The sequence below is a fragment of the Aplidium turbinatum genome, chromosome 3 (assembly GCF_918807975.1).
Source record: "Aplidium turbinatum chromosome 3, kaAplTurb1.1, whole genome shotgun sequence".
In the NCBI taxonomy this organism is placed as follows: Eukaryota; Metazoa; Chordata; class Ascidiacea; order Aplousobranchia; family Polyclinidae; genus Aplidium; species Aplidium turbinatum.
In genome coordinates, this window is record NC_137474.1 from 32,053,677 (window position 1) to 32,068,736 (window position 15,060).

The 15,060-nt window shown below is 36.4% G+C and overlaps 1 protein-coding gene across 2 annotated transcripts; it reads right to left on the reverse strand.

Moving 5' to 3' along the window:
* Positions 1–1,580: 1,580 nt before the first annotated feature.
* Positions 1,581–7,822, reverse strand: LOC145767405 (uncharacterized). Of its 2 annotated transcripts, XM_082579222.1 has the most exons (5): positions 7,421–7,822; positions 5,608–5,731; positions 5,090–5,162; positions 3,215–3,449; positions 2,603–2,807 (listed from the first exon to the last, which is right to left on the reverse strand). In XM_082579222.1, exons 1-5 carry the CDS (start codon positions 7,431–7,433, stop codon positions 2,737–2,739), a joined length of 516 nt encoding a protein of 171 aa, XP_082435348.1. In that variant the 5' UTR covers positions 7,434–7,822; the 3' UTR covers positions 2,603–2,736. The 2 variants fall into 2 exon arrangements, with proteins under 2 accessions (XP_082435349.1, XP_082435348.1); XM_082579223.1 differs by lacking the exons at positions 5,090–5,162; positions 5,608–5,731; positions 7,421–7,822 and adding exons at positions 1,581–1,791; positions 1,947–2,109 and having other exon boundaries at positions 2,597–2,807; positions 3,215–3,337.
* Positions 7,823–15,060: the final 7,238 nt, after the last annotated feature.

A 15,060-nucleotide genomic window follows, 5' to 3' on the forward strand; every position in this document is an offset into this window, starting at 1 on the left:
CGCGAGCGAAACGTGCAGAGGATATGGACTTCAAGTTAAAGCTGCCTTGCAATTTTTGATTTTTTTTTCTTGAGAATATGGATCAAGCCTATTAATTTACCGCCAGGCTATCTGCAAAATAAAATGTGAACGTGAAAGATAATGAAGAATGGTTGAATTATAATTATTTGTCTTTCGTAGTTGACATCACAGAAATGCTAGCTGAGCTCAATTTGCATTTACAAAGAAAAGGTCAGTTAATTGTGTAGTTCAATGTTCAAGCGAATATGTAGCTTTACCAGAAAACTAAAACTTTTCATAGCACATCTGAAAACTGGCGCAATTGTATATTTTCGTAGTCTATCTGAAAGAGCTCATTCATTCATTTTATTTTTCGTCATAACGCGTCATTAGCGAGGACGAAAAAGATAGCCTACTAACTATAAAAATCGATAAAACCTACCAGCAAGTTATCGAACGGGAAAAGGTGGCAAAACCTTGAAAGCTTTGAAACGTGCCTGAATGAAAAATTATGTAGGAGGCTATATATCAGTAGTTAGCACGGCCACAAAACCCAAAAAAAAAACAAATAGCAAATAATAAAACAAAAACAGAGAAGCACACATGTAGTAATGAATGACAGCCTAATGAAAAGTGTTGTGGATTAAATTTGCCAGTTCCAATATTGATGTGGATGAGCAGTCATAATAATAATAATAATAATAGGATGGAGAAAGAAAACCGGACATAAAAGAAACCCATCCTCAGGCAAAAGCCCGTTTCAATGTGGCCCAGGAGAGCAGGTGTTGAGCTCTTTCTATGGTTAGACTGCACATCACACAGTAGCCTAAGACGATTGAGGTTTGATATCCAGTTTAAGGTATTGTTTCTTGTCCTGGTGGGTGATGGAATGGATGAGTTGGTAGATGATGATGTCCTGATGGTGTTGTTGATGAAGCTCTCATCTCCTTTTGCGACGTGTCGTGTTGATGTTGTTGTGTAGCCTAAGTGTAAATAATGAAAAGTATGCTAAGTTATGTGAATTACTGGTTTGCTTGTGGAATTGAAGATTTGCTTGGAGAATTTACAGTCAGATTTTCTGACTTCAAAAAGATTGAATTTGGCTTAAAATTATTCAGTGACCCGAGGACTGGGGTATAAGGGAAGAAACATTACATTAGGCTACCCCCCATAAACATTGGCTCGTAAAAAACACGAGAAAGATACGTGTTTTTTTACCCGTTTCTCGTGTAAAACCCGTGATGTGCACCCGTGTATTACACGGGTGTTTGCACAAACGCAACTCGTGTTTTTCACGACTTCTAAACCCGTGTTTTACACGGCATCTAACCCGTGTTTTACACGACTTCTAAACCCGTGTTTTACACGACTTCTAACCCGTGTTTTACACGACTTCTAAACCCGTGTTTTACACGGCATCTAACCCGTGTTTTACACGACTTCTAAACCCGTGTTTTACACGGGTGTTTGCACAAACGCAACCCGTGTTTTTACACGACTTCTAACCCGTGTTTTACACGACTTCTAAACCCGTGTTTTACACATCAAACCCGTGTTTAATATGGCAATTTATTTGGTACCAAAATCACACATGCCAAAAAACACAGATATAACTGAAGACAGTACAGCTGTTTCACATATCATCAGTTGGGCGAACCGTGCTGGATGAAGATGTCCTTGCAACTGACTGTCTTCTTATTCTCTTTTTAGCTGATTTGAGGAATTCTTGCACAACAGCTTTAACATCGCCCATGGTTGTGTCTTTTGTGTAACTGTATGTTCGAACTGATGCTGTAAGCAAAAAAGAGTTAGTGCTTAGTCACAAAAGCAATAGGCTAGCAATAGATATACAGAATTCTTCACGGATTAAATATATTAAAAATAGATTGCAACATACGTTCATTAAGCAGGGTATACGTGCAAAATCTAAAGTTTAGGCTACATACCATAAATTACAAAAATAAGTTTGCAATCTTTAATTGGGTGCTTGGAACCGCGTTGACCCATCCAATTAAACTTCGTCATAAGCTTATCCGTAAATACTCCAGAAAGAAGTTGCTTTACGCTCTTTTTGTAGTCCGTCGAAAAATACCGACTCAAATAAGAAATCTGCAAAACAACATTTATCATATAAAACTTAGACTTCACGGTTATATTCCATAGAATAAACGTAGAGCGCACTCATACTGCAAGCTGTTAAATTTCATTGTTAACAGTCAGGGCCGTGGAGTCAGAGCCGTAACAATGTTTATAGTTTAGCCAAAGGAGTCGGAGTTTTAAAAATTGCACTGACTCCTACCCCTATATAAAATTGAGGAATGCTCTACATTGCGAGGAATTTTAAAATTATCCATTGTCAGAGTGTCAAAAACTTTGGGAAATGTATATTTTGTTGTTTTGCTGCAAATCAATGAATTGTTGTTTTGCTGCAGTCAATGCTGGTTGAAACTTTAAAGAAATTTGCAGCAGTACGACATTGCAAAACTGTTTTAAAGAGGGTGAAAATAACCAGTATTTCTTGTATGTCTATTCTATGAGGAGAGTCGGAGTTGTGATACCGATTCCACAGCCATGTTAACAGTAAAAAAAAAATTACCAGTTTATTTTGAACAGTGCTGTTTCCCAGGTTGTGTTCAAGCTGATCAAAATCCTCCAGGCTGTTGATGGGAAAAGATGGAATGTCCGAAGGGGGTTCCTCTATTTGTTGAGCTGGGGCGCTTCTTTCGTTTGTCATTATTATATCCAATTATTCGTTGACAGAATTAAAATTCCCATAATTTCCAGTTGAGCAATTCGAATTCGTCGAACTGTGTGAAAAATAAATAGTTGCTTTAACATGATTTGGTGTTAGCAAAGGTGCTTTGCTTTGACAATACAAAAAGAATAGCTCCCAGGCTAGGGCAGTTGTGATTTAAGCAGCTGCCAAACAAGAAAAGCGAGTGGTAAATAATACTGCCAATTAAGAACAATGCTCTTGTAGGGGCGCTCACGTGAGAGACTCAACAGATCTTCCAAAATTCGAGAAACTGAATTTTCAAAATGCGCTGCTTGTGAGTAAAGATGGGAGTTACGAAGGATAAAAAAGAGAGTAAACATAAATAAACGAAGTGAAGAATTATAGCTAAAACTATATCATCACACCGATGCAGCTGAGCAATTGTTGAGCGAAGTTAATCGAACAAGTTTCAAGATTTTAATTTAACCATTTGCAAACCTTCACTTTGCAGTGCAACAAATTCGTCACAAGATATGTTCTTGGTCACTTCAGGCGTAGTGTCGATTGCAACATTCAACTGATTGTCATCCAAGTGACAATCAAGGACTGATTGTTCGCGCTCTGGACTTGATTGCTGTGGTGCCCTCACAGAGGAAGATTGTGGAAATTCCGGAACTTGTGGCAGTTGCTGCAAGGTTGTAGCAACCTCAGCTGCTCGTACAGGAGTAGAAACCTATGGAAGATTTAGTGACCGTCAGAGTGAACATTAACAAAATATATTTAGTGATATGCTTGGCTCCCTCTACACCAGCGTTTCTTAACCTTTTCTGACTTTAGCACCCCTGTAAACAGGCCCGACCAGTCTAGCACCCCCTAACTATTATTGACATTAGACTACTACAGTACCGACCAAAAGTTTAGTACAGGCCGAAATTTTAACATGCCTTCAGATCGCTGGAGATATATTTTGTAATGAAGTCTCTTGTTGTTTAACAAGCTGAGCAGTTGTTTTAACGAAGTTGATTCAGGATTTGGTGTTTGGCTTTCATTCACCAACAGAAATTCAATTATAACCATATGTAAGTGAATCAACTCTCTTAAAACAACAGCACCGTTTGTTAGGCGACAAAAATATACAAAATATACCGCCAGTGATCAAATAGCATGTCAAAATTTCGACGCCGCCATTAAACTTTGGCCTGCACTATTGAAAGGAAAGCGAAGTACAAATTGATCATTTTGTTTATTCTTCAAAACTACTGTCGTCATTGGTGATAAAAGAAATAGGAAAACCCGAGAATAGTAAAAGAACATAGACAAACTTAAGCATATTTAAGTTACCCAGCTGGGTATCTAGTTACACATGTATCAATGTGATTTCTGTTGTTGCTTATGTGTGACCAATTTCTCTATTCGAGGCTTCGTGTTTGTCAAAGCCACTCTCATATCGTGGAGCAACCCATGTTGAAGGCGGCTCCGGCCAATTGTTTTCATTTGGAGCATGGTGCAGAACGCCTTTTCACACAGGTAGTTAGTCGGAAATGGGACGATCAATTCCATTGCTGCTCGTGCCAATGCAGGATGTGCTGTCAACTGGTCACACCAGAAATCAGCAAGCGGAAGGACGAAAGTTTGTCCCACAACTCTGATTCACCTGCATGTCAATCATAGCTCCTCCTTTAGTCTATTAGCCTATGATCACTCATGTCTGCCAAGATGGCTGCTGTATCCACTCTGGATACTTTTCCATGGTGGTTTCTAGAAGCGAGAGGTGAGCAACAATATTACAACAAAACACCTACCAGATAAGTTCGCACAATCTACTCAGGATCAATTTGAGTACTTGACTGGGAGATGACTACAATGACAGCAAATCATGTAGGCTACTTCGAAACAGCAATCATTGATATGACAACTGCTGATACTGGCAGAATAACAAAAAAATGCAGAAAATTAAAATGGCATTTTTTGATATTATACTGCATGCATTTAGCACCCCCTACAGTCTATTCCAGCACCCCCAAGGGGTGCTAGCACCCCCGGTTAAGAAACGCTGCTCTACACCCTCAAGTGTCGCACACGAAAACAAACTGACAACTATGTTATTCAGGACTGTTCAATCTATCGCGTTCTAACTAGGGCATATGCTGGTCTCAAAATCCTGGATGACGACAGCATATTTAGGCAACGTTCGAAAAGTTCTGATTGAACACCTTAATCCGTGCTATTAACCTTAAAAATGAGATTGCAATATTTTTTTAAAATCATATTACTTTTAGAAACCGCTCAATTTCCCTAAAAAAGAACACCTAAAAATCGTCAAATTTTGGGATTATCATAATTAATAAGTGATTAAAGTATTTGTTTACTTACAGTAATGATATTTTCTGACTCCGGTGAGTCGCTTTCATCTGTATATGCAATCCTCATAGACAACCGGCAATTCCTGCATTTATAATTTGAAAACAGTTACTTCAGCTAGATGTCATGCTTGCCCTTGCTTATTGGTACATTACCTACTGATATCTCGTCAACATCAACATATTTTGCATATATACAACCAATCATCATGCAATAAACGTAGAAATGCATGGGTGTACGGTATCTTAAAGGATTAGCTTATATTTGCATCACGGTGTTGTCAGGTACAATGTAACAAGCCAAAATGTACTTACATTAGATACAATTTATACAACAATGTTACAAAAACGTTATATACAACTGCCACGTTAGTGTAACTGTGACTTCAATGCAATAAGTCACTATAATGCGAAGTACTGGCATGCACCCGTGTATGATAATTAAGTTAAGAAAGGGTAAAATTAGTTTTGAGCAGTTAAAATCAAAATGAAATGAACAAATATCAGGGAAAAATGAATGCATTGTTATACCGCTTTCTTCTTTTCGATTTAGGTTGTCTACTATCATTTACTTCTTCTTCACTAGCTGCTGTTGAAGCCAAATCAGAAGTATTTTCAGCATGTTGTAACTTTATCAGTGCTTTGGCCAAATCATCTGTTGCAAAATATTAACAGGTCATCTTCCGATAACAGTGATCAAGATTAGGAAAAACAATACACTGGAGAATAAGATCTCATGCATATTGCATATGGAATAATAACAATCTGCTAAAGCGGTGAAATGGAAATTACACACCTTTTTACAGTAATATTCATACCCAAATTTTTGTTGAACATGCTCAAAGAATGCCCCAAATTCAACGTAATTTTTCAAAGTTTTCTGGGGGAGGACTCCCAGATCCCCCGCCGCTGGGTGTCGCCTTCGGCAATTACGCTGCCAGGCTTCGCCCGCCGACCGTCAAACCACCCCTCCTCCCCTTTCAAAATACCTAGCTACGCTACTGAATTGGATCATTGTCATTGGGGCCCGCAAAGCATATTCCGCACAGGGCCCGAAATACCCTAAGACCGGCACTGTACTGGGGCGTTTCTTTCGTTTGTCATCATTACTGCATAAGCGTAGCCAGGGGGGCAAAAGGGGCCATGCCCCCCCCCCAAATTTTCAAAGTTTGGATTCCGAAGTTGAACTTTTTGTTGAAAATATAATATAATTTGTATAAATTTAAATCGTTTTCCAAAACATCTGGCTATTAACACCCCCAGGATTTGTTTTAGACACACAGAAAGACACCAATAAATTTTGCAAATCGTAAATCGCGCAAAGTTGATGCGATTTACGCTTCTTTAAACTAATCTGTGGAAGCAATTTCAGAATGGCTTACTCTGTTGGGTTTTTGTGTAGCTGAGTTTTTTGTGTTCTCTAATTTTAGCCGCAGTTTTTGCCCATTCGTGTGTAACAGCTACCTTTAATAAGTTAATAGCTGTTTATCTGCCTACAAATTTTATACAATTATTACCCTGAAAGTGTTTCCAGAAAGCGCTATAATCCATAATTTGAGTGTAATTTTGCAAATTTTTTACGGGGGAGCATGCCCCGGACTCCCCTAAAATATGCGTGCTTTTGGCACGCTCTAACCCCCGCCAGCCTTATTGCTTCCCTTGCTTAAACAAAATATATTTAGTGATATGCTTGGCTCACTCTACACCTACAAGTGTCGCACACAAAAACAAACTGACGACTATGTTATTCTGGACTGTCCAATGTATCGCGCTCCAACTGGGGCACATGTTGGTCTCGAAGTATTTTCAGCATGTTGTAACTTTATCAGTGCTTTAGCCAAATTATGTGTTGCAAAATGTTAACATGTCATCTTCCCATAACAGTGATCAAGCTTAGTAAAAACGATACACTGAAGAATAAGATCTCATGCATATTGCATATGGAATAATACCTAACAACCTGCTAAAGCGGTTAAATGGAAATTACATATCAAAAAATTGACAGCTAATTAAGACAAGCAGCTGTGCTGCAACAGAAACAACAGAGCAAACATAAATTTTGTTGCACAAAACTCCATATATTGGAAAACATATTATATACATATAGGTACATGTTGATTGTTGAATGAAACAACCTTGACACTTGGCAATGTAAATTAGTAAGAGAGAATCATAAGGCCAGTGAATTCCAACTCTTAAGTCACCATAATTATATATATGTATAATATAGCCGGCCATTGGGTACTCTACTGGCAAAACCCTACCTCTGATTGTTTCCAACTTTTGTTTAGGTGCCGTATGTATTATAACTTAATGGGTAGTATAAATTAATATTAATGTTTACCTGTTTTGTACATAATTCGTACATGATACTTTTTCCAATTTGGATTGACATCTGAATTTTGTAGGCATAACTGGCGAACCTTGTAACCGGAAGCTCAGGCCAATAACATTCCAAAACATCATTATCATGAAATATCCATTTCTCTAGGACAAGATCAACTTCACCTCTTGATATAAAGTCTACGACTGAAAATGCTCTCAGTCATAGTCTTCATATATTAAATCTACAGAAGCACAAAATAGACTGGACTTACTTAACATAGACAGTAAAGCATTTTCAATCAGTGTTGTTTCTCAAGACTGCACATTAAATGATAGGCCAATCGAGTAAAACTATTCGTACAATAGAAATAAACGCACTGTCTACACTCTACAGCAAGCCCTGTAGCCTGTAGGTAGGTACCATACTTCGATAGATGACAAAAAACAGGCACAGCTTTTCGCTACCTTTCTGAACAACACTGCACCATTTCGGTATGTTCATCGCGATTCGTGCACAATCTTTTGGTAAAAAGAAAGATTGAACCTTTTATCTTCAGGCGCTTTTCGATAGATTTAAATCAGTTAATGATTTCTAAATATAAATGGAAGATTAATTAACACAAACCTTGTAGCCTACTTAACAGTCACTCTAAAAAGTCCTCTCCTAAGCTGATAAGCAAATACTTAGTGAAATTCTGTGCCATTTTTTTATGTCACAAACTCACAGGGATATTTGATCAGGTGACCGCTGGTAACCACAATATAAGGTTTACGAAAAATAAAGGGGAGAAATTCGGTTTTAATGAAAATTACATAATACTGTATTCCTGAGTTGCACAATTCCTATTGTAAAGATATTAACATAAAACACAACAAATAGCCTACTAGAGTTGAAAATTTATTTTAAACGAGAGAAACAAGATGAAACAAACTTGCTACTAGCGTGAAAAAAACACGTGTATAACACGTTAAAAACACGTGAGTATACAAAAAAAGTGAATATGCAACTGCAGAGATTTTTTTAAAGATATTAACATAAAACACATCAAATAGCCTACTAGAGTTGAAATATTACTTTAAACGAGAAAAACAAGATAAAACAAACTTGGTACTGGCGTGTAAAAACACGTGTATAACACGTTAAAAACACGTGAGTATACAAAAAAAAGTGAATATGCAACTGCAGAGATTTTTTAAAGATATTAACATAAAACGCATCAAATAGGAAATAGCCTACTAGAGTTTAAAAATTACTTTAAACGAGAAAAACAAGATGAAACGAACTTGCTACTGGCGTGTAAAAAACACGTGTATAACACGTTAAAAACACGTGAGTATGCAGAAAAAAATGAATACGCAATTGGAGAATTTTTTTAAACATATTAACATAAAACGTATCAAAAAGCCTACTAGAGTTGAAAAATTATTTTCAACGAGAAAAACAAGATGAAACAAACTTGGTACTGGCGTGTAAAAAACACGTGTATAACACGTTAAAAACACGTGAGTATGCAGAAAAAAATGGATACGCAATTGGAGAAATTTTTTAAAAGTATTAACATAAAACGTATCAAATAGCCTACTAGAGTAGAAAAATTATTTTAAACGAGAGAAACAAGATGAAACAAACTTGGTACTGGCGTGTAAAAACACGTGTATAACACGTTAAAAACACGTGAGTATGCAGAAAAAAATGAGTATGCAATTGGAGAGATTTTTTAAAGATATTAACATAATACGTATCAAATAGCCTACTAGAGTTGAAAAATTATTTTAAACGAGAAAAACAAGTTGAAACAAACTTGGTACTGGCGTGTAAAAAACACGTGTATAACACGTTAAAAACACGTGAGTATGCAGAAACAAGTGAATATGCAACTGCAGAAATTTTTCAAAGATATTAACATAAAACGTATCAATTGATATTCTAGAGTTGAAAAACTTACTTCAAATATGATATAAAGCATTATTGCAATTGATGACATGTGTAAAAAATCTCGTGTTAATCACGTGTTAAAGAGGTGTAAAAAAAACGTACCCCAGTATTACACGAGTTCCCCCAGAATTTCACGTGTTTTTCACGAGCCATTGTTTATGGGGCCGGTACGTCATAATTGGGGTTTCTGAAAAATTAATAAAGGGTTTGCGCAAACTCTCCAAATAGGCTATCATAATTGATAATAAGATGTAAAATGTAAACCAAGTCATTTGTGTAGTCGTACAAAAACTATTCGACAAGTAATGTGCAACCTAAGGGCGATAGGCACTTTAACATACTGATATCCTATTGAACCACGAACCATCAACCAATCAGAAGCTACGCTGTTCATAACGTCATCAAGGTTGCGTTTCTCAGAACAAAGGAAAAATGCAACTTCCCACCACTGCTATTGCACTTGTTTGTTGTGTAATTACCAAAAAAAGTTTAAAGTAATAATCAACTCATTGGCTGAATGCTGAAATGGTCACAATTGGACGGACAACCTAACATCTGATGGTTCGGGTTCGTTCAACTGGATATCAGTATGTCAAAGGTCCTAGCCCTAAAGGCGCTTGTCGTTTGGTTGAGAAGCTTTTACCAGGCCAAGACTACCCAGGTAGCAAAAATGTATAATTTTGCATCGTTTTTACCTTGCCAAACGTTTAAAAAAACCATGTACCGGTAACTTGGTTGTTTTTAGTAAGCTGGCTCTATGAATTTGTGATTTAATTTCCACCTTTCGTTGTAATAAAATCATCAAGCTTAAAGAATGTCAGAGTAAGTAGGCTGCGCAACGAACTCCCACAGCCACAGTTATCACCACTTGCTGCTGACAAGTCAAAGAACTTCTGCCTATTTGCGTTACATTTTTCTGTTTTTTTTTATAGTGATACCATGGCCACCTAAAGATACGGCCTGATTTGTCACATTTTGCAGAAATTTCCATTTTTTTCTAACTTTGGGCGAACGTTTAAATAAATTTTTCTAAAAATTAGATTTTTACGCTTTCTTTATTCTTTTCCCCAGATGACACAATAGGTTTTAACATCCTCACATGTTGAAAAATAAGGATAATTTGATTTCGAAGATTTTAGTCAGACAGTTGAATTTTCAATAACAGTCTGATTTAGCGATTTCAACTTACTTTTTCTCATTTGCTACTGCTTCCCCAAGGCAACAAAAAAGTTTTATGTCATTAAGAAACCGCAAAAAGTAAAAACATCTCAAAAAATGTCAGTCAAGCACTAGCAGTAGCTGTAATCAAAATCTGCAAAATGTGACAAATCAGGCCGCATCTCCAGATGGCCATGGTGATACTAAGTTGCTTTTCGCTATTTTATGTTACGTTTAGATGATGTCACGTCATTATGCCGATTTGAGATATAATAATTTAATTCATGACGTTGTATGGATGAAAAACTTTTACAAGTTTTATACTCTGCTGAGAGTAAAAAAAACACAAATGATAAATATTGGAGAAATTGAGTCTCCTTACACAACTCAAGAATCGAACAACGCAAAACTGCTGAAACAAAACGTTTTGTTTAAGTGAAAGAATCACTGTAAGCAACCAATGAACGTGGCGGCAAGAAGTCACGGGAGTGTGACGTACAAAAATTTGAACAGATTGCTATTTTTCTACATCAATGTGACGTTAGTTAGGCTACTACTTTAAAAAATTATTTCTTTGCTTCTGTAGAAAATTCGCAGCAAACGCCTTTTTTATGTGTTTAGTATCGGCCAAATTTTGCCGATACCAATACCGATACTTAAGAAATGGGCGATATCACCGATACCGATATATCGGTACATCTCTAGTTGAAACCAAACTGACTAAACACTAAGACCAAGCAATCATGACAGCACCCCAGGCCGAAGAAAAGAATTTTTTGAAACAAGGACACTCTGACTTCAGCACCACTCGTCATTGCATCAGAGTTGCCAGCCTTGCAGTTTTCCAGTAGGCTACATTTGGGCTTATTGTTTTTGAGTTGGAGTAGTTTTATCGAGTCATGGTGGAGCGCAAACAAATCTTTAGCTTTAGGCTACGATATTCAGTGTGCTAAAACCACGTTCTCAACTAGCAAGCGTAGGAGGTAGCCTACCGGGAATGCAAGTAGGCTAATAATCCAGAAAGAAAGTATCCAGAATTGGGTTTTGTGGCCGTGCTAACTACTGACATATAGCTTGCTAGGCTACTACATGATTTTCCATTCAGGCACGTTTTAAACCTTTCAAGGTTTCGCCACATTTTCTCGCCCATTAACGTGCTGGTAGGTCTATCGATTTTTGTAGTTACTGTAGGCTAGTACATGGCCACCTAAAGATACGGCCTGATTTGTCACATTTTGCAGAAATTTCCAGGTTTTTCTAACTTTGGGCGAACGTTTAAATAATTTTTTCTAAAAATTAGATTTTTACGCTTTCTTTATTCTTTTTCCCAGATGACACAATAGGTTTTAACATCCTCACATGTTGAAAAACAAAGAAAATTTGATTTCGAAGATTTTAGTCAGACTGTTAATTTTCAATAACAGTCTGATTTTGCGTTTTTCAACTTATTTTTTCTCATTTGCTACTGCTTCCCCAAGGCAACAAAAAAGTTTTATGTCATGAGGAAACCGCAAAAAATAAAAACATCTCAAAAAATGTCAGTCAAGCACTAGCAGTAGCTGTAATCAAAATCTGCAAAATGTGACAAATCAGGCTGCATCTCCAGGTGGCCATGGCTAGTATCTTTTTCATCCCGGGCGCGTTAATGACGAAAAATAAAATGATTTGATTTTTTTTATAATGGAAATAATCTCGAATGGAAAAATCCCGAAAGGTCGTATTCCAAATTCGATTCAGTCGAAAAAGCAATCGGGAAAGCTATTTATTTAGGCTAAAAGAAAGTAGTCCTAGCCTACTCTCAGAATGCACAGTTTTAAGGGGTTTGATGGGCAAATTGTTCTTAAACAGTTGTTCGTAAAACAATTGTTCGTAAACATTTAAGTTTTTGGCAGCCGATTGTAGCATCGAATAGACAGCGATAGACACGTGTTTCGCCCATGAGGCTGTTTTTTTTTTTTTTTTTTTTTTTTATTGAAAAGTAAAAACAGTTGTACAGTAAACAATACAAAAGAAGCAATTGGTGAATGCAATCATATTATTGATACCAATCTGTTGCACAGTATAAGATATACTTGTATTAAGAGATCAAAGGCATGCGATAGATTTGGAAATTCATTGTAGCTATGATAACACTTTTATGTTTGAGGCTAGTGTTTTATCTCCACAATAACGGTCATCTAACAAGTACGTTCATACAATAGTAGCCCAAAAGATATTCTTATCATGCATATGCCAAAAGGCGTTGTTGTGTTCGACATTAAATCAGATGCATTGCGCAGGCAGGCAGGTAGGTAACACATTACCAGTCACAATAAAAGTGTCTATGTTACTGTGCGTCCCACAACGCACATTTGTAGTCAAAAAATAAACAAATCAATAAGTAGGAATATAATGTAATAAAATAATACAGTCAAGATTGTGTTTTCGGAGTTGGAGAAAAGTGCGGAAAATATCAGAATAAAACGAATTTGGGCAATCAGAGTGTGGTTCACTTAGGTTGTATAATTTTTGGTTGATGTGCCTTATTTTATAATTTAGATTGTACTTTGCCCACTCATGCCATAGTTCTGTAGCTTTATCGAGTGTGGAAAGGTGTCTAATTCTGTCAGCTCTACTGGTTTGAAATTTTGTTTCTATGTCAATCATTTTTAATCCTCCGTTTTTAACTTCTGCAATGATTTTTGTTCTGCTTAATTGCTCAATTGGAGATGGATACCATAGAAAATTGTATAAGATTTTGTTTAAGGATTGGATATGCTTTTTTTGTGGGTAAAGAACCCTTCCCATGTGAAGAGATATAGGCACGAGGAGAGTATTTATTATGGTGATTTTTCCTAGAAGGGAGAGTGGTCGAAATTTATGAATGTTGGCAGTCGTTTCAGTTTGTTTTATCACTTTTTCCCAGTTAAGAGTGTCTAGTTTTTTGTTGTTGTTTCCTAACCAGATTCCAAGGATTTTTATTTCATTTTGAATTTGAATATGTGGGTAATGTTGCTGTACTTCACTTTGTAACTCAGGTTGTGATACAAGCATTTGTGTTTTATTTTCGTTAATTTTTTGTCCTGACATTTGTTGGTAAAGTTTTAATTCTGTATTTCAGTAATAGAATTAAGGTTATTTGTGATAAACGTTGTGTCGTCTGCGTATTGTTCGATTTTTACTGCTTTTTTATTTATAGAGAAGCCTTTTATTGATGCATTGCTCTCTATGCGGCGTGTGAGTACATCGGCGCATATTATAAAAAAGAGCATGCTCAAAGGGCATCCTTGTCGGATGCCTCGCCTAATGTCGATTTTTTTTGTCAGTGCTCCATTCATTTCAACTCGACTAGAGATGTTTGAGTATATAAGAGTTAAGTATGAAATCATCACTGGCTTAAATCCAATTTTTTGGAGTATTTTGTACAGAAAAGAATGTTCCACTCTGTCAAAGGCTTTTTCAAAGTCTGTTACCATTATATATAATTTCCTGTTTTTTAGTTTTGCTGCTTCGATGGCTGCTTGAATATTCATTGTAGCGTGTTCAATTCGTCTGTTCGGTAGACCACATTTTTGGTTGGGTTGAATCAGTGTTTTCATTAAGGGGGTGATTCTATTGGCTAGGATTTTGCTTAAAATTTTGTAATCCGTATTCAATAATGAGATTGGTCTCCAATTTTTCAGCGATGATTTATCTCCTTTTTTGTGAAAAAGTTTAACTATGGCTTCTCTCATCGTTACTGTCATAGTGTTTTTTAGAAAACAGTTAGTATACATTTCAAGCAAATCATATTTCAAAATGTGCCAACATTTTTGATAAAAGATTGCGCTGAGGCCATCCGAGCCGGGGGCTGAATTTTTATTTAATGTATCAATTGCGATCTTAATTTCATCTTTTGTTATTAGTCTTTCATTTTCTTGTGCTTCATCTGCATGTATTGTGGTGTGGTTCAAAATGTTTAGATATTCATCTTGTTCAGTTGGATCAATTTTTCCATCAATTCCCCATAACTTATGGTAAAAATTGTGTGTTTCTGTTAAGATGTCATTTTTGTTGGTTACAACTTTATTGTCCTCTGTATGTAGTTCGGTGATAGTATTATTTTTACCTCTTTTCGTTTCAAGATGAAAGAATCCTTTGCTTGTTTTCTCTGAATCGTTTTGAGGTATTTTGCAGCGAATTTGTGCTCCTCTTTGCGTGTTATTGTGAAATTGTTCAATAACATCGGTAAATTTTGCTCGATCAGATACTAGGTTTGGATGAAATTCGTCTTCAATCTTAGAGTTTAAGATCTGGAGTTGTTGGTTTGCTGTGTCATATGCTTCTCGTTGCATCGTTGCAAGTTGCTGTGAGAGCTCTATCAGCTTATTTTTAAGTATTTCTTTTCCTTTATCCCACCATTCAAGAGTATTTTGAAAGTTTGGTTTTCTTATTGTCCAATTGGTCCATGTTGTTTCTATTTCGGATATTACATGTTGATGTTGAAAGATGGAGTTATTTACTTTATATGTGTGTTGATCCCATTTTATGTGTGTGTGATAGCTTAATGATAAGGTTGGTGCATTATTATGGTCTGAGTACAAATT